At 36.5% G+C, this 20,727-nt stretch overlaps 1 protein-coding gene across 1 annotated transcript; it reads left to right on the top strand.

Moving 5' to 3' along the window:
- Positions 1 to 256: 256 nt before the first annotated feature.
- Positions 257 to 6,926, top strand: Smp_179320 (eukaryotic translation initiation factor 2c,putative; the record flags this gene model as incomplete). Its single annotated transcript, XM_018792550.1, has 16 exons — positions 257 to 301; positions 955 to 1,013; positions 3,062 to 3,178; positions 3,267 to 3,293; positions 3,375 to 3,611; positions 4,015 to 4,240; positions 4,273 to 4,458; positions 4,496 to 4,643; positions 4,683 to 4,834; positions 4,865 to 5,034; positions 5,192 to 5,402; positions 5,538 to 5,814; positions 5,874 to 6,160; positions 6,236 to 6,447; positions 6,528 to 6,621; positions 6,660 to 6,926. The coding sequence occupies 16 exons, from the start codon at positions 257 to 259 to the stop codon at positions 6,924 to 6,926; spliced, it is 2,715 nt and encodes a 904-aa protein (XP_018644462.1).
- Between the last annotated feature and the right edge of the window lie 13,801 nt (positions 6,927 to 20,727).

Genomic DNA, 20,727 nt, shown 5'->3' on the forward strand with positions numbered 1-20,727 from the left:
ATTGATGTATCGATCCAGACAACTCGTTACTTCAGTGAGTCGAGATCTGACCTCTAGGATGCCATTGGTGCTGTATCACTAGACACTACAATTCACAGTTGACATCTAATTGGTGTTATAAAAACTAGACATGTGTGTAAAATAATTTCACCTCTCATAAACTGACGATTTGTCAAATAGAGATTTTGTTTAGTCAACTTACTGAGTATCCGATTACTGGTCTCGATTGTTGAAGGCGGTTGATAACTTTTGAAGCATGTCAGATAGGTTGGTTTGTTTCTGTTGTTCTAATGAAAATGAGGTACGAACATTTTTCTAGAGTATATTAATAGCCGTTTAAAGCAAGCAACTCTCAAACAGATACTACGTAAACGTACCAGAGAGCCTCAAGAATTTAAGCAAACTAACTATAGGCCGTTTTACGGTAGGATTTTTAAAGTCGTTTATTAGCAAATACAGAAATGCAGATTCAACCAAATAGATTCACTGCTTTTTCCATTGTGTGTATATATGCCTTGTGGCTGTTGTGTATTTTTGAAGGATAGAGTTGTGGCGCTTAGCAATTGCAGTGCTACAGGCATGTGCTGCTCCCACTTAACCGGAGCTAGCTGTAATCAAGTATTCAGTTAATCCTGTTCTGATCATCTTGTCTCGCACCCAATAAACGTGTTTGCCATATCTGTTGCTAAGTTTCAGACGTGTAGTTGTTCGGCGTTGATACCACACTAACCAGCACTTTCAACCTTGGACTGCGCATGGAAGCATGTAGCTACTTGCACTATGTTTGGGCACACAGGCAGTATCCCAGCCCCCACACAAATCGAATGACTTATGTGGCACATGTCTGTTCGGTACCTCACTGTACCAATGTTTGTGTTTAAGTGATAATGATACCTACCTACAGACTTCTAATGAAGTGTTCCCTCTCGAAATACCTCTATTTTCACATTTTAGAGGTTTCTATGGTCCTCCGCGCGGACGTGGTTCATCCACTGGTCGAGGGGCTCCTCGTGGTCCTCATGGACCATCATATAGCATGTAAGTCGTCTATTATATGATTTACCTTGGGAATCTAATGTTTTTTGTAATAATAGAGAAACTACAACATGTGTGGGTTGTCTAGGCACTTGCTATTTCGGATGTTGAATCATGAGATGACTGTCTGACGGCTCTTAGTGATTAGGTCTGTTGCTAGACTGATGCATCTGCTGCTTGTCTGTCTAAACGCATATCAGTATCTCTGTCCTTGTCAATCCATCAGCACACGGAAATTCTGTTAAGCTGTAAAATCAATTGACAGGAAATCCCTCCATGTAACTACAACTCCCATAAAATAGCCTATCAACTTATCGACTGCTGGACTGAGTAACGTAGTTTACCTGGTTGAAGTCCGGCTAATTATCATAACCAGTAAGTAAAAACTCTAGGTAAGATGAGTCGAGATCGTTCTTAGTCTCACAGGCGCATTCACTCGCCTTACCTCAATTCATGCTTTTAAGCTGTTCTTGTTCCTCAGATTATGCTCAAGAATCCTGTTTAATTGCTTCCACTATCCGTAACTACACACGCTAACATCCTGCCCTTCTAGTGTAGTGTAGCCACAATAATCGATATTTAATGTGCAAAGTTGTAAGCGCGATTGACCGTCTTCAGTAAACAATTTTACCGGGGGGACGATCGTCATTTTGAATATGATCCACTCAAATATAAAAAACCAGTTCTTTAGAAACCCATGGTGAAATGTGTATTTCGTTTGTGTAGAATTACCAACGAAGTCGGAAGTTGCTTCGGAGTTTCCACAACGGTCAGACAAGTCACTACAAATTATCCCTGCTGACGTTATCAGCCACACTTCCAGGGCTTTACTTTGTGTGGTAGCCAAAAAGTGACAGTATTATTTGCTAAAAAATTCACGACCATTTTTTGGTTTCATTTTAATCGTCATAGCATATAACTGTCAAGCCTATGTGTGTCAATATTGATAAAATGTATGTTTATTGCAGCTATGACGGTGTCCACCACCAGTTTTACGACGGGTAAGTCTGTAAACGTATGCTACCCTTTGTTATTTGTCCTAACTGTACGTGATCATCTGTTCTTTTCTCGTTTTTGAGTGCATAATCTAAAATAGTTCTTTCGTTTCAAGGCCACCTCCAAGCGCCCAAGGGGCCAGGAGTCGTTATGGTCCACCTTCTGGAGGATACCCGTAAGTCTAACGTTTATCACATTAGTTTGGTTTATGAGTCATTTTGAGCATTAATAAATAGTCATAGAGTAGTATCATGTATGAAGATTTCCTTTCAGTACATAGGACTCAACTATTCGCTTGTTGCACTGTCTCAGATAATAAGAGCATAAAGATGCATTTGTAACCGTATCAACAATTAGTAGGCCTGAATAGTTGGACCAATGAAAACATTTTCTCGAAGGGTGTTGTAGCAGACTACATTCAAAATTGAACGATATTACCATATAGAAGAAGAATCTCTATTTCTTTCAAGAACACAGAGGCTGTTAGCGCTGCACAAACTCTTCATCGACATCTAGTAATAAGAAAAAACATTGTTTCACATTTTCCAAAGCTTATAGACCCCTGTAGATATGTTTATAGTTTGGTAAATTCCCTTCCGAAAAAATGTAAGGATTAGGGCGTTCGTATGGAGTAGTTTAAATACTAATCGACATTATGTGGGGAGTTATGGACTTAGTTAAGCTAGTCTGTCGACACGCGGTAAAGGTTACAGAAATCAAACAAATCGAGTTGGTCACACTTTCCCTTTAGCTCGCTTCCAACGTTATGTGATATATAAAGCAGTACTTCACTTTCGAGTAAAGGAGTTATGTTACACTTAATCAAGTGATCACAAGCTCTACATAACCCTCACCTGTTTCTAAGGCTACTGCACGCCACTATGTGGTGGTTTTTGAATCTTGACTTTAAACCATTTAGATCGTTCTGAACAAAAGGTTACTTGAAGTTTTTCATCGACACAAATAATCTAATTGCATTGAAGCAGGTAACCTCACATTAACCTCGAGTTTTCTGAAATCATCTTTTTAGTTCGTCAAATTCTTCGAGATCTCATGCTCCTCCCGGACAGAATGCTGCATATTCGTCTTCCGAAACTATTTCAGAGGCAGCTCGTCAGAAAAAAAGTCACCCAATAAAAAGGCAAATGTAAGCACCTTCACAAATCTCTTGATTATTATTGCTCAGACATCAATTCTCAATAATCTTTTACCAATATTTCTTATTTCTATTTTAGATGTGATCTTTCCGAGGATATATCTAAGTAAGTGTGGATAAAGTTGTGTTAAAACCACAATCATTCTTATGGTTCTTGTTACTAACAGTTGTTTGTTTATCCTTTCAGGCTAAGTATTGATAAAGTAGTGCGAATACCAAACAGACCAGACCGCGGAGGTACGGTCGGTAGAAAAGTTACGGTTACGTCTAATTGCTGGGATCTCGCGTTTCTACCAAAGACGGTCTACTTATATTTCCTTGAGGCCAGCGCTGTCTACCGGGTAGGTGCAGATGAGGGATCTAAGACTGAAATACGCATGCCCCCAAAAGAAAAGCGAGCATTAATACAACAAGTGGTTGATTCGTAAGTGCACTTTCTTGAAATGATGTCCATTATTTTATTGTTTGCCGAAATGCCTTTGTCTTACTTTGAACTAGTTTCTATATCATGTAACTCACGTCAGTCCTGTGGAGTTTCAAAACTAAATATCCCTGTAACATAACTAGCCACACATTCCTTCGTAATACAAAATCTCAAGAGTTAAAGACGTATTATCGAGCAACAGCAGCACAGTATTCAGATATACAACATACAAACAATTGCTCCAAACTTTTTACTTGCGCGCGCGTTTTTTCTCTTGGCACTTAAATTTAAGGTTTTTAACAGGGTCGGTACTAAGAAAATGAAATCATTTGTCATCAGAAAATCCCTCATCAATTCATAAAATGATTCCATTCAAACTCGATTAATATTAATGTTTTCTCAGCTTTCCTGAATCTATAATCTACGATGGTGGTCATTCAGTGTATTCAGAATCACCCTTACCCGGGATAACTACCGATCCTGTGGAAAAAGAAATAGACATCAAAGATCCACTTGGTCGAGATCGTTTGCTGTTGACTTACCGAGTTATGGAGGTCCAGAAAGTGTCAACTGCGGACATCAATCATTTTATAACAAGTCCAAAAGCCACATCTTTGAACATGCCGCAAGTAAGGTTTAGATTTCCAATATCACTTTCTAGGAGTCGATCAGGTTGTTGGACTGTATATTAAAAACAGTCTCCAAGCAGGCATTTGTTTCCCTTGGAAGATCTGCTTTGTTCTATGACAGGCCAGTGAAAGTCGTTGCAGATAAACTATTCACCATACACAAGGGCTTTATCACTAGCGTTAGACCGCAATGGAAGGTCCGCGTCAATTTGGACATGGTAATTTCTGAGATCTTAAGTTTATTTGCTTTTCAAGACGTGCAAGGCCTTTTTCACAGCTGGTAACCTAGCAGATGTTATGTACGAGAAATATGGAGACAATATAGCCAGATGTAGTTCACAAATGGCTCACGATTTAAGAAGAATACGTGTTGAAACTGACAAGTTCTACAAAAATGAAAATGGTATGTAGCATTTTATTTTCTCTAATAAAACTATTCAAGGGGATGCGTATTCTAGACGTTTCACTGTGCATGGAATATCGTCTGTGTCAGCTGACAAGCTTATGATCGAGGAGAGAAAGCAATCTGTTGCTGCATATTTTGATGAGCATCACCACATCAAGTTAAAATATCCTGATCTACCGTGCGTGAAGGTAATGTGCATTTAGTGTTTCATTCCTTAGGTTGACCAAAAACGAGAAGTTTACATGCCAATGGAACTACTCAATATCCTTCCTTTCCAAGCACCTAACGCAAGCAAGGCTGATGTGGCTAGTGAGGTTATCCGTTGTGCAGCAGTTCGTCCTCAAGAACGTTTTCAGGAGCTACAAACGTTTTCAAACAGTATGCTGAAGTAAGTATTTAGACTGCTACAATTATATATGGTTTTTGTTGTCTGTCGGTTTTTAAGAAGTAATTAGTATCGTTCCTTTCATCTTACATGTACTATTTCACTTCAAAATGCTATTCCCCTTTTTCTGAAATATTTGAGCATTTCACTTTTGTTAAAGGTCACATCCTTTGATAAAGCAGTTCGGCTTAGCGGTGCAATCAAGACCTGTAGATGTAAGTGCCAGGGTTTTACAGCCGCCGAGTGCAGCTTTCGGTCGTTCTCGTGTTATTTCACTCAAGGCAGGAAGCTGGACATCACCTGGCTTCTATGATCCTGCTGGCCACGGAGTTGAACTACTGTGGGCGATACTTTGCGTCCCACCGGATAGGGTACGTTAGCTATTTCGCTTTTCATAAAACAAATAAACTTATTGCTGAATTGATCCGTATTTTCGGGTTTTATTTTAAAATAAAAAACAACTTACTAATGCTATCTATTAACAATATATTATATTTCATGTTTAGCGATCACAAGGCCATGTGCAAAAAGTTATTCATGAATTGCCCCGGGCAGCTGATCGAGTTGGAATACGTCTTAGCTCCCGACCACACTTATCACAGTGTCCAATAGGTGAACTCAACAGGAAATTTGATGAGTTTTCTCGACAAGGATGTGCATTCTTACTACTTATTCTCTACGATGAACATGCGTATCCTGCCATTAAACGACTTAGTGATCTCCAGATAGGCATTCGCACACAATGTGTACGGAGTCGCACCCTCGATAAACCAAACGTCTTCCGTAAGTATATACTCACTTTGTTATGAGTTTCTGTGTCTAATTGTATTTGCTATTTTTAGCAAACCTTTTGCTAAAAATCAATGGGAAGCTTGGTGGTGTCAACTGGCAGATTCCAGATCTCATCAAAAACAGCGATGAGCTCATAATGGTCTTTGGAGCAGACGTTACTCATCCAGCTCAAACTCAGCAAGTCCGCAAGTCGGTTGCGGCGGTTCTTGGTAGTGTTTCGCCTGATCTTATGAGGTACGGAGTTGTAATTCGTCAGCAAGCAACAACTGAGAAAGGAAATAAGGCGGCAAGAGAGATCATTGACGACATGCGCCTGATCGTTAAGGAACTCCTACAGGTAAGTATTCAGTCATAGGGTTGTATTTTAACGTTTTTCTTGAATTTTTTACTGATAGATTCTTTTCCATTACAGCTTTATTTGCGAAATACAAATGGTCGGTTCCCTACCCGTATGATATTCTACCGCGATGGAGTTTCAGAAGGACAATTCGAAAATGTTCTTGTTGAAGAGCTTGCAGCCATCCAGAGGGCATGCTCAGATGTGCGTCCTGGTGAAGAGCCGGCTATAACTTATATCGTTGTCCAAAAACGCCATCATATTCGGTTCAAACCCTCTGATCCCAGGTAATATATTTTTGATTACTGTTTATCGATTCATACACTTGCTTACCTTTGTACAATAACGTATCTTTTTATCTGTATAGAGCGCGAAACGTGGAACCTGGGACGGTTGTTGACACAGAAATAACTCATCCAAGAGAATTCGACTTTTATCTGTGCTCTCAAGACGGAATTCAGGTGACTCCTATTATTCCACTTATTTCCGTTTAATACAGGGAACGTCCAAACCTGCCCATTACCATGTGTTATATGATGACAGTAACTGGTCGTCCGATGCTCTACAAATGTTCACTTATCATTTATGCTACACTTATATGAGATGCTCTCGTAGCGTATCTTATCCAGCACCAACCTATTATTCCCATTTGGCTGCTTTTCGTGCTAGAGATTGGTTATCGGGAGTAGACCAACCAGCTGTTTTATTGGATAGTGGTCGCTTCAAAGTTCATGCTTCACAGGTTGACGGGATGTTTTATCTATAGAGTTACACAGATTTTTTCATAACATATCTATATAAATAAACTATATACTTTTCTAGACAGTCTTATTAATCGCTGCATAACTCTCCCTACAGATGCGACTACGGGGATATTTCGGTTGTTGATGACCTTAGAGACGTTTTCAGGCCATTGTTCTCTTTACACTCGTGGATCAAAGCACTACCTTTAAATTTTGGGTGAACAATAAGGGGACAAATAACATGTAATACACGATATATAGTCAATTACTTTACTTGATGAAAATCCTCTCTTGCATGGATTCTTTATACAATACACAGGCGTCTGCGTTGTAGCCGTTTCATCATTATTTATTGTGCAACACTGCTAATATAAAATCCAGTCAAACACCAGCTAGTGTTAACGATATGCAGGTGAACACTGCTGTCGCCTAGCCCATTTTCGATCAGTTCACCTGCACACCTCGATTTGCATTCGGACCAAAAGGGTATATGTTCTTCGAAAGTGGTGTGACTTTTTTTTAAGGTGATGCTCACAGGTAGTAACTTTCACCGACAATATATGACCTGTTTTAACGTTTGAAGGCACTTCAAAATGCGTCTTTGAAACCCGAAATATAGAATTAAGGGATATATATCTGATCAAATGTTATGTTGAGTTCTGTAATTTAGTTACAGTGGGAACATTCCTAATTTGTGTTATATGCTATTTAATGTCATAATGGTACATATAGACTATGTGGTTTAGTAAGACACTTGTACATTTTCTCGAGGACTATCGGAGCAGGTTCGATGTCTCTCCAAACTTTGCTACTCAAGTGCATGAAATCTAGCAGTGCTAAGGGTTTGATTCGTAATTCCCTTTTGTAACAACTATATTTTGGTCCGGCAGGTGTGTCAAGTACCCTTTACAGAATTTCAGATAAACTGGCTGTCTGTTGCTTCCTAGTTCTCAATGGTTGTTTAACTACGATCACACCATGAAGTGAACTATAAAATGATGATCATATTGACAAGCTGGATAGAAATCATGACTACAAGGACACACCAAGTTGATTTAAATATCTAAATAGTCATGACTAGTGTCACGGTCACCACTCGTAAAATCCGCGGATTTGTTGGGCTCGGAAATATCTCCTCAGCAATTCAAAGATAATCTGAGACCCTTCTGTCATGCGTCCGGAATTAAACGAAGTTAGAACAACAGGCTTGTTCCTATGGATTCATTTTTTGTTGTTAGTCCTCAGCTGTTTTATAACCGTGCTTGTATTATAATGTAATATGATGCTAAACAGTCGATAGTGGTGACAACGTTTGTGTGTGTATAAGATAAACATTTGTGAGTTTATTTGAAAATGGATATGAAAACTGGATTGATGTGGTGATCATATGAGGTTCGCAAGTTAATATAATGGGTTACGTAGAAATTTGGAGCTTACATGAGCTTAAAAATCAGATAAGTGGGAATCATAGATTTGTCAAAAGAAATACCGTAATGTTAGTAACTTCACAAGACTGCTATCAGAATTGTGAGTTTTACCATGGGGGTGGTAAGTTAACAACTCCCTCATAATACATAAGTTGCATTTCTTAAATAGCGAGTGGTTGGTAAGTCCCATTTTTCTTATCTATAGGCGATTTCCAAAGATTTACGGACATCTATCATACGTCCATTGTCGATTGGTTGTTAAGTTATTGCACTGTTGGGAGCTGTATGTCAGTTCTTCGAAATGTAACATGTATTCTGTCGTCCCAATATGCATTCCGAACATATATGTAAATTGATAACTCCAATTAGATGTACTAAGCGGGGGGTATCTTTCGAATTTTGTTCGTTTCACTCAAGGTGATAATAGAATGCTGCTTGTCGTCGACATCTCAAAATTGTCAGTCACTAATGTCTACTACTTAATATTATGTTTTATTTCGAAACATATACAGCTGTAAAGAGATAAGGTAGATTCACATTTTCGCTCACTTGCTTAGGCTTTATTTATTTTCATAAACTAAACTGGCTAAGCAGTTTTCAAGGCCTCGAATTGCATGAACACATATCCATTGCATCGTGATTCACTAGCCATAAACGAGAACTTTTAAACAGGACAAAAGTATTCTGAGTTCAGTGGTGTGGCTGGAATAAATTATTAAACTAATTGTGGTGAAAACTTAAGTATTATTTATTTAAACACATAAATATTGGTACAAGGAAGCACCAGATATATGTGCGCCGCATAAATCTCATTCGATTTGTGTGACGGCTGTGATACTGCCCAGGTGCCCAAACTGAAGCAGTGAGAACTTAAGTAACTTGGTGTCGCGATTTCGTGGTGCACAGTCTAATGTTAGTAGTACTCGTCACGGGTCAACTTCACCTATAGTACTATTAAAAACCAGTCGCATAGACAGCTATGCGCACCTACGACCGAAATAAGGACCTTTATATTTTACAGCGAGCTCCCAACTATCCAATTTTAAGGGTATCCAACTGCAATCAATTCACGATGTAAACTCAAGCACAATTAGTTACACAAACTTCTGGTAATGGTTTCCGACTACATGATAGTAAAAACAGTAATCAGCTATTTATCACTAGACCATTGGAAATCTTAATGAATCAGACCAAATTTTGTGTACAATCTTAGACTTGAACGTTTTAATTTCCATAAATTGAGTGGACAGGCATTATGTGTTACAGTAAGTGATGCGATTGGACTATCCAATCAACTCATAATATATACTGTAGACTTACATCTACTTTATCTCTGAAATTCCACCGATTCGATGATACGCCAGGATTTTGACTACATAAGTTTGTGGTTGTTATTAAGAATGTTCTCATTACTGATAACTTTTTTCCCATCTAAGAGATATAATACCTTGAACTAAGAAATCACGTATTTCACCATGTTGCATCTGATGTTTAATGGGATGAGGGAGTAAACAGGTGAAAACATACTTTTATTTACTCTTCTAGCACTTCACCAAGTCGCATCAAGTGTATCATAATAATATATTCACCCCTTAATGTTGAGACATACTATTGGATTTATAGAAAGTACATGTAGACTATGCGAACTAGTGTGAATTATGGTTAGCTATCTCACCTCAAAAGTTAGTCATTTAACTATAGTGTTAAGATAATTAGTATGCCACATATACAATTGAGTTCATGAGGTTCTTAAGAATTGAAATTAGGTAGTTCTAGTGTTTCTTCCGGCAGCCATATCGTTTGAGAATCTTCCGGAAAAATACAAAGAATTAGGTCGGATAGATTTCTGTGCTAAACAACTTTTCGATTGTTAATATCTTATTGTGAGAATGTGAATAATCTAATTTGGGAGTGTGTATGTTAGTATTTGCAAATTCCATTAAATGAACTTACTCTACAAGTATGGGCATTTTCCTAACTTATAAGACGAAATAGTATACAACTGTTCAGTTATTTATCTTGATCCCTCTCATTCTTTTATACCTAGAGTAGCATTAATATCTGTGACAACATACTTTTTATTGTTTAAACGATTATTGTTATGTCTGGGTATGTATAGACAACACAACAAAAAAATTGATCAACATATACGTTGGCGAATGAAATTCATTTCTACGTACTTTTAATTTTATATTAATCTCAACGACTAATATGACCTAGGTCACACCCTTGTAGTGACCTACTTTTATGACGAGAACACCATTAGTATAATGGAAACAATTATTATTATAACCAATTGTACCAGTGATTGTTTTGCTGTACTTGTTTGTTTAACTGTACCAAAGACACTTCCTTCCGTTACCTGTGACCTTGCACGAACTTGCTTCCACTTTACAGTTCCGCAAGTAAACTTTGGCATGTCTCGGTATTCTTTCGATACCACGAGATCGCCAACAAATATATCTTGTTTGGACCATTAACAGCTTTCTGGTTTTTGGCCTACCGGGGGATCCACGTCGATATCTGACACGTAATCTTCATGTAGTGGTGATCGTAGTCAATCGTGACTCCACACCATCTACATCTAGTGAGCCGAAATTACGAACACGTTTCAACCTCTGGCAAACCTTCCAAAGAAGATTACCACAGTGAGTCTATTATTTATCTATCCACTTTTGTTGCACGTATTCGTATTGATATTTTTCAATATATAATATTCCGGCAACAACTCGATATGGTGGATAACGATAAGAATAGCATTAATATAATAGACCCAGAGGTACAGGCAATCAGTTTTCGACCGGTTCCCTTTATTCCACACTATCCAAAAGTTTGGTTCGCGGCACTGGAATCTCAATTCGAGATCCGCCGCATAACAAACCAACGGCAAAAGTATACCGTACACCCTAATGTCTCACCTGTTCATTGTAATTTGATAATAGCAGATTTGTGTACATGATTAGAGCATTGTTTGATGTAAAATTAGTTGTAACTATCATCTATTCATTGCTTTCTTGGAGAAATATAGATCGGATTGGCAGACAAAATGTTAAAACTATTCAAATTTCACCGTCTGATAAGTTAAAAAATACGATTTCATATCTCATGGTAGACGATATCATAAGTATGTCACTATAATTAGTGTATTCCTAGATAATTCAATAATAAATATGCAGCTATTTAAAAGAATTTACAAAAATATGTTGATAATTTAAAGAATATTAAAATATTAATCCAGTCATTCATCGGCATATAATTGTAGCACATAGTGTGGTGTGTGCTACTGATGTCAACAGATATAAGTAGTATGTATCATCAATCGAAAGCGAAATATCTGGAGACAGAAGGTTAAGAAGATCGAATGGAAGAGAACAAAAACAGAATAATTGGTGGGGAAACGAAGGAAAAATGAAGTCTGAGGCGATTGACTGATATTTGCAAAATGAACAGTCAATTTTGAGACAATTGATTGACATTTTGCAAATTAAGTATTTTCTGTATGGTTCTCAGATTTTAATAAGAAGTTCTGTAATTTCGCGAACAAATATATTCGATTGTCCCCGCTTGTGTTCTCATCCACTGCACTTGGTGTCGCTGCCAACCAGGAAGGGGGGTAGAGGGTGATGTCCTGCGAATGCCGGAGCGGACTTGAAGCTGATGCATTAGTTAGGTCAGTCTAGTGCAGAGAGGCGACATCGGGTGGAGTGTCCTGGCAGGGTGGCACTGGCTGTAGCGGGTGATTCACCCAAGCTTTTGGGGAAACTTGAGCGACCTACATAATATGTGACGATTGAGTTATTTTATTATCTGAATAACTCCATTTTTCCCATAAAAAGTTATGACTAACAGTGCATCATATAACTCACTTATATATTTGATATTCTACGCACATACATCTCATGTGTACCTGTATATGTGTCTGTACACTTATTATATTGGGTCAGTGAAATGCCACTGGGCCCTAGACAGATCATACAACAGCCGGGTCACTGAACGTCGAACAGTTCACCGATCCCCGTCAAGTTCAAGGACAACCAACGCGCATCAATTAATCGCGCACCATAGACTGGCCCACGCAATGGTGGTTGCGCTCTTTTCCTTGTACCTGCTCTTACTAATCTATCTCTGTAATAACGTCCTTTGTGTTGTACAGTATTCAAAGCAGTCATAGTACTCTTATACGACGAAAGGGTAATCCACATTAGGTGCTGATCGTGGGGTATGACCTCGGGGTTAGCTGGTTCGTCACACCATTACCGTTTAACTCGAGTAGGCTCCCAGTCATTCGATATATATCATCTACGTTAGTGATCTTCGCTGATGAGCAAGACCTCGAACGACGCAACTTATTATTATAATCTCCATTATTGTATTATACACTTATTCTTTTTCATTCCTATCGTCGCTTAAGTTCATCAGTTATTGTGAACATTCGTTGCTTCATATCAATGTTGATTAGTATTTGAACTTAAATAATTAGTTCAATCGATAGAACTAACCAATCAACTACGATTATAATCGGCTATCGTAGTTCTTTAATAGGCATTAGTAGCATGTAAATGCTCCTGTGCAATATGTCTGTTAAAATATCAACCACTCGTAAGTATAGCCACAAGGCAACATGGACGCACATCTGTTTGCAACTTATCCATCTATATAAGCGAGATAAGATTAACTGTCGATTGTAGATTCATCTTTCTGCTTAATCACAATCAACTATCTCCCTTCAGAAAATATCTACTAGCATTTTACTTACTTGACCACTGCCTACCTAATTTCCAATTACTGAGTTTCATGGTCGAACACAGGATACGAGTGCTAGAAATTTACGGTGAGTTTGAACTATAAATTTCCTGCAATCTTAGATCTCATTTAGATTGTTCGTCAGGCAGCGCTACGTATTTGACTTAAATTATTTTTGGACCCATACAAATCCGGTCTACAGGGCTGTGCTAAACCAAGAATTAAATCAACAATACCTTGTATATAATCCACATTCGAACTACTGTCTACTTTAAATGTTCATTACCTGGAAGCGAGAGTAACCCAGGCGAGTTTCATTATTACATTAGATTATCTCGTACTATGTTTGTGATACCTAATAACATTCCCTAATTACCTTCACATAGAGTAGTCATATATTCCCGTCAAGTTTTAGTCGAAATCATGCATATTTATGCCTCATAAGTCGACCTACTGTGTGAAAACATATTGCATGTACATTAGCAATCTTAGTCCATGTCCTAACTAGACACTTCGTCGTACGTAATATGTCACTTAACGCTAGATAATAAGCTCTTTGGTGGTTGCCATTTTAAATAATGTTTAATATACGTTTTGTATTTGCTGTTATCTCACACAGTAAATCATAGCTCGACTTCTTTATTACACGAAAGTCATTTAAATTCCGTTTTTGGTTTATTTATATGCAGTACGGGTTTGGAAAATATTTAAATGACCTCTCAAATTCTCCACGAACCCCAATATAGTCTTTGTATGTTTTTATTCACACATCCAACTGTTACACTAATAATAACCAAACGAACGTTCAGTGCAACTGTCAGTATACGTAAGAACGATGTTATTTCGATGTGACGTTATAACACATCCGAACTACTGTAGCCATCCAACTTTGACGTCGTACTTTATTTAATAAAGTTTTTTCCTCGTGGCTGTCATCTAACAGATGATTTCGGTACATCAAACGGCTGTTCAACTACTCGACGATTTAAAACCTGTCCAGTTCAGTTGATGGTCTGACCATATTATCATTCGCGCGAATCATCAGTTTACGCAGCTGAGCGAATGTACTGCAAGCTGAAAACGACATTGTTTAATGATTAGAGGTATTTGAATTATTATACGGACTGAATCCCAGAAAGAACTCAATTAAGGCCAAATAGAACTAGGTGAGCATAAACAAACGTAATGTATTTGGAATTCGAAATCAGGCAGTCATCAAGTACAAAGGAATCATTAGTTCATACAAGCACCACATAGTGTTGTACCTAACCCAACACTGACAGTTTTTTGCACCAATATCATTGACATGAGTCTAGTGTGACACTCTTGGTTTCTTATATTCTCTTCGATATTTTTTGGCTCAGTTATTGAACTTATATAGAACACTAGCCGTTTATCATCCTGTAGAGACAACCTCATCTTAGAAGATATTACTATGATTTGTTCTGGAAAAGTCTATCTTTCAGTGTAATCCACTTGACATAGTGTTAAGTATTTTCGTACAACAGCTGTAAAAATTACAATAATTGTTATCATAAGATATTATTAGTGAAATAAAGATTATCTAGGCATCAGATGGAAGTTCAGCTTCTTTGGAATTTAACTCACTACTAATAATACCTGGGTTTATTCAAGCCGAGTAACTAGATTATTCTCGTCACCTCCATTTTAGCTAACTACTTTGACGGATCGGCGATGTACAGAATAGTTCAGATAACGTAACATCAACAATGACTTGGTACATCTAGAAACGTTGGTCTCGTAGTTTAAACAATGTTGATCAACGTTCAGTAGACTTCAAATGTAGAAATCGATCTCTGTTCATTGTGAGATAAATTTGTATAAGTCAACACCAAATTGGATTTTCTTATTTAAACATTTTAATTTAGGAACTAAACGAGGAGATATTTCCGTTCATTTATCTCTTCATCACAATACTACACTAGCATATAGGTTTAGATATATTTATCATCATGAGAGGCTTTTTATTGGATTTAAAAATGTTTAGGGACTTACGAATCTCTATGAAATAGTAAAGCAAACAATCATTTTCAATAACTTCATAAACAGACTGTATACTTATCAGTCCATAATTATTTTATTATAATGTCCAAAATAAGCCATACTAGTGAGTCAAACAGTTTTGTGTTATAAAATGCCTAAATTTTGCATCCGTTACGGCCGTTATATTAAAACATTCATGGATTTGCAACTGTAGAGCCTAATGATGAAGTTATTTGAAATGTTTACTAAACCAAACGTAAGTTTTTGAGTTGTCCGGTGACAAGTCTTATTGATTGAACGCTATACTGGGATCGTAAATTAGTCTCGTAATCCCCAAGCTAGAACTACACAGAGACTTAAACACGAGAGAAAAAGAGCAAAATATACGAAAAGCACTCTACTCCAAAGGTTCACTTATGTACAGAAGATATAGTGTTTTTATAGTATTTTAGAAGTCCTTGGGTTTTCCTAAAAATTCCGGAAGGCTATTAAACATAGCGGTGTAGTAATCAGCCAATCAGAAACTCTACATGTGACTTTTTGTGATGTTTTCTAGCAAAACTTCTAGTCAAACGCTGGTCGGATAAAATGCTTCTTAATGTTTCCTGAGCTTGTCATGTCTATTGCGAGAAACTTTCAGGATCGCCCCAACACCGGCTCTTAAACTTTAATCCTTATCAAGATAAGCTGACAGTTTTAATTAAAAGACCAATATTTGGGCAAATTAGTATATTAAAGTGTAATTTATTTACAACTCTAAATAAATGATTATTGTGCCTTATTCGCCTGCAATAGGCATTGGATATCTGGTTGATTGAGAGTCGCTTTGCCAAGCTAGATATTTTCCATTTGAACTAGCACATACTTCGAGAACTGACTTTCAACAGTGAAACGAAAATTATAAGAATTAATCCATACAAGAAGTTTATTCATGCCCTGTTTTTACCCTGAATATTTTATTAATCAAATGTGTTGTTTAATTTAATAATTTGTTTGACCAATCTCATCATTTATTCTTACGAAATCGGCAACAATTGAGAATTTCATTGACCTTTTGTATTCTTCTTATCAACCATTATAAAGTATTATGTCACCTGATAAATTGTTCCAATTATCACAACCCTTTCTTACATAACTAGTCAATTTATTAAGTTTTCGTAATCAATTATTTTTATCATAAAAATAATAAGTTCTTATGATAACATCCTACTAAATACTGTATTTTGTGATGGCAACTAACTTCAATTCGAGGAATATCTATACTTTCCAACCCCCCACCCTTTACAATGATAATCTGATTAACAGGTTAACACTCATGCATTAATGTAATCCCATGGTGCAATAATTAAGGCTGACTAAAATTTATGTTCTTCAAATCAATATTAGCAATATTCTAACAACAAGTAATTTCGTGTAAACGCTAAATGACATTGAACTATAGTCATATGCATTCGGTAAATAAACGATATTTTTCAAAGGTAAATGAAAATCTTTAGATTGTTTTATGATAAAGATATCGGTAGCATAAAAGATATGTGATGATATTTAGAAAATAATGAAAGTTTCACACGTACACCAACCAGTTCAGAAAACACAACAACCTCCGAAATCATCTTGATCTACAGATATTTTCCATCATTGCCACGCTTGTTTAATTTACAGTTTATATCACTGAGTGACATTAGTTAAAAACAGAAATTGAGTTGTTGTTTATATCTAATACGGGTTTTTTCGGCAGTGTATATCCATGAATTTACCAAAAATCGAACCCAGGACCGCTATGTATTTCAGAAAGTTCTTAAAATTAAGACCACCGAATTGACAATAATTGGTTTCCGTTTCGAAATGAACTCAGTCCCCATTTGTATTTGTAATTATATAATTATTATTATATATTTAGCCTTATCTGTTAATGCCACTGAAATTATTTGCTACAATGTAAAATCATTGATCTAGTTATTTATACATTTACTTTTGGTAGGACAAACGTTTTATGTTTGTTTGATTTAACTGTATGAATTGGAGTAGATCATCGAAACGCAAATGAATTACCATGATATTATACTTAATATAATAACTGTAACTATAAATAAGAATAACCGGCTCTCGAGCATAAGTGACAGTGTCAGTAATGTCATTTGCGAAGGGTTAATAAATTATAATAATAACTACTTGAAAAGATTTCTCACTATACCAAGAAAGATAATTTTGTCATAAAAATAATGGGGGTAGTTAACATAGTCTTATTGTGTAACTAGATTTTGTTATTAGTCGTGTTTTCTACGGGGGTTGGGGAGGCTTGTAGTGGTTGGTACTATGTTAAGCCCACGTAGGTTATTCTAGCTTCCGGAGAGACCAATTAATCCATACTTCTCAAGCCACATTTTGACTTTATTGATTATTCGCTTATTAAGCGTAACTGTTTTCATATGAGCATATGTGTTGATCCCTCACCCTACTCACCATATATCTATAACCTATTTTTGTCTGACTATAAATATCGAGTCACGCCTGATTAAATCGATTTGGCCCACTCGCCTTCTCTGGTGAATGTCACTTCGTTTCATTTCTCCTTGATTTCTCTACTTTGTTTCTCAGATTGTCTGCCTGGATCAATGAGTGTATGGAATATACGTATTGAAAATGCATTCTCGTATTTGACTTGTTTCATTCCGTTATTCTCTAACGTGAATTAAGTCGATAAAAACATACGAAGGTTGGCGACACGTACATTTCAATAACAATAGGCATATGATTTAATTGGAGTCAGATATAAGGCCACTAAAAAGTAAAGATCAAAAGCCCATTTTCATCCATTCTAGCATAGTTCTGTGTTTAGCTTTCTGGCAAATGAATCGAATACAGCTTTCAGCTATATTTCCCAAGAAACAGTCACTTAATGGAACATCACGTATTCCATGTGAATATGGTTTACTCTTGGCTTTTGAAATCATCCTGTTCATCTTAGTTGTTCTGACTTATTTATAAGGAAAAAAGGCTTTCCTATTATCCATTGTACCCTAATTAACTCACAGGACAAGAATTTAAAGATTTCTAACCCCCAAAAGCCATTTGTCTTAGGGCGTACTGAACACCTCTGGAAACACACAAACAGCAGTCCTTTAAATTCTATCTAGAATATTCTCCAAACAGGGATTTTTGGTATGCTCAATTCTCTAGTTTGGAGCTCAACAGCCTTATGTAAACAACTGTGAACATGTATTCACCTAAATTGGTAAAAGTCATTCTAAATACACATATTATTCTAAAACCCCTAGCTACAAAGAAATGAGGTATGGTATTTAAGTCATGATTTACCGAACAATAGGTCAGTGTGATTGATGCATAGTTTTGCTCCACTGTTTGGTTAAGTCACTAAAGTATGATTGATCAAACAGTTCAACAGTGAAAGAAAATAAAAAGATAATATGAGACAATTTATCGCAGAATATGGGATATTTATGCTTACTGTCATATCCGAGCGAAAAATAAATGAATGGTCTTGCTAGGGATTATTTAATCTGTAAATTTTTCAGTTCTAAAGGATTATTAGGTCTTTTTGTGTAACTTAAGCGTTCCTTGGCTTTGGTCGAGATCTCACGGGAAGACTCTCCAATATAGAACACATCAGGAATAACAGTACATGCTATTTTCAATAATCACAAACTTGATATTTAAAATATCAAAATAATTCAGAAAGTCTTTTCCAAGGCGAGTAGCCGAAGCGTTTCACATTATGCTAAATCCCTCTGCCCTAAATAGGAAAGAAGGCCTGAACATTCATCCAACATGGACCACTTATCCAAACAACCACATCTGGCCTTATTTATTTTCCACACAATTTACACATACACACCTAATTTCAACCCCACTAATTGATTTTACAAATGTTTACATTTTTCATGCCCAAACTCTGACACACAAATTGATACAGTGACAGGTCATACAAATTCACCTTGACCAAGAATATCTCGACATTTACATATTTAAACCTATTATGATTTTGATTGTATCGGAAATATTCTTCATTGTTTCCTTTGTACTACTTAAACTTGTGTTAATTTAATGTTGGTTATTTATCTACTTTGAAGAAGTGGCTTACATTAAGTAACGAAACGTCAGAAATACAATTTTTCTACTCATAGGGATATAATAAAAAATATATTTATTATTATTATTTGAAATTATCAAGTCCAACCTTGGCATTGATACTTAAAAAAGGTCAAGTTATTAGGCGTATGAACAGTCAGGGTTAACTAAAATAAAAGTATCTGGATTTGTGAAAGCCTGTTTAAGATTACATTGAGCAGAAGTGAGAATTATGAGGTCAGGCAACGCGAATACATTAATAATTATAGTTAAAAATGATCGCAACTGTTCACTTACACAGTTTGACCCAAATTTCAATAGGACAGAAACTATGTTGTGGAAAACGAATTGTTAAGTTTCAAAGAATAATTTTTCTGAAAAGGAATTTTATAAGCTTAACCATTTCATCAAGGGTGGTCTTAACACATTCATCCACCACTACAAATTAGTCGTCACACAACTCAGAAAATGAAACAGTTATTTTTATATCTTCCTGACTATCATAAATTCTCTAATGAAGTGAGAAGTTAGGTTTAGGGAGCCTCTAGCCCTTCACATGATTTTCGTCAACTTTCTCAATATTTCAAAAACTACTATTTCAGTATGATCCAATCCTTCTAACTGATACCATACAAATGGTGTCACTATTATAAACTCAATGCTTTCAATGAATATAAACAGATCTTTGTTAACAGAGGTAAAAATAAATTGTTTGTGTCCTTCATTGAGTGTCATCATTCGAGTAGAGTAAGAGGTTGAAGGTTCATTTCGACATGCAAACACTCTATTTTATTTACAAACTAGCACATGTGTACATAGGTCCAAGTTGATACTCCACACCAGCACTGACTTACTTATACCTGTTTTCATGTCTGCTTCCAATTCCCGAGGCAGTGTGTTCTTTGGCCTTCCTTTTTTTCGTTTCCCTCCAGGATCCGAAGTTAGCGCTTGCCTCGTAACGCAGTTTAATGACTTCCTCAATGTGTGTCCTATCCACTTCCATCGTCTTTTCCTAATTTTGTGGTGTTTATATGAACCAATGATTTCTTTGTATTGATGACTGTTTTGATTTTGAATTCCGAATACAATATATTCGTTCGTGCTCATCTAATACTTCTTGATTAAATTGTGTTATTGCTGGGATTACTAGTTTATACTAAAATCAAATACCCTTAAGCATCACATTGACACGTGATGAACCTAAAGAGAAGAGGTACGATAGATCGCAGAAATCTGGATCCTCATTTACGCTGTGGCGAATCTAGTGTTTATATGAATCAATGATTCCTTTGTATTAATGCATGTTCTGATTTTGAATTCCAAGTACAATATATTCGTTCGTGCTCATCTAATACTTCTTGATTAAATTGTGTTATTGCTGGGATTACTAGTTTATATCATAATTCAAATACTCTTGAAACATCACAAATTTCCTCTTCATCTAGGAGTCGGTTTGAGTTCTTCCACAGTAGGATGTTGTTGATGATGTCCGACCAACGGATATTGAGTATCTTGCGTAGACACGTGTTTAGAATAACAAGATGAAATTATCAAGACAAAT

Source organism: Schistosoma mansoni (genome assembly GCF_000237925.1).
Source record: "Schistosoma mansoni, WGS project CABG00000000 data, supercontig 0250, strain Puerto Rico, whole genome shotgun sequence".
NCBI classification, from domain to species: Eukaryota; Metazoa; Platyhelminthes; class Trematoda; order Strigeidida; family Schistosomatidae; genus Schistosoma; species Schistosoma mansoni.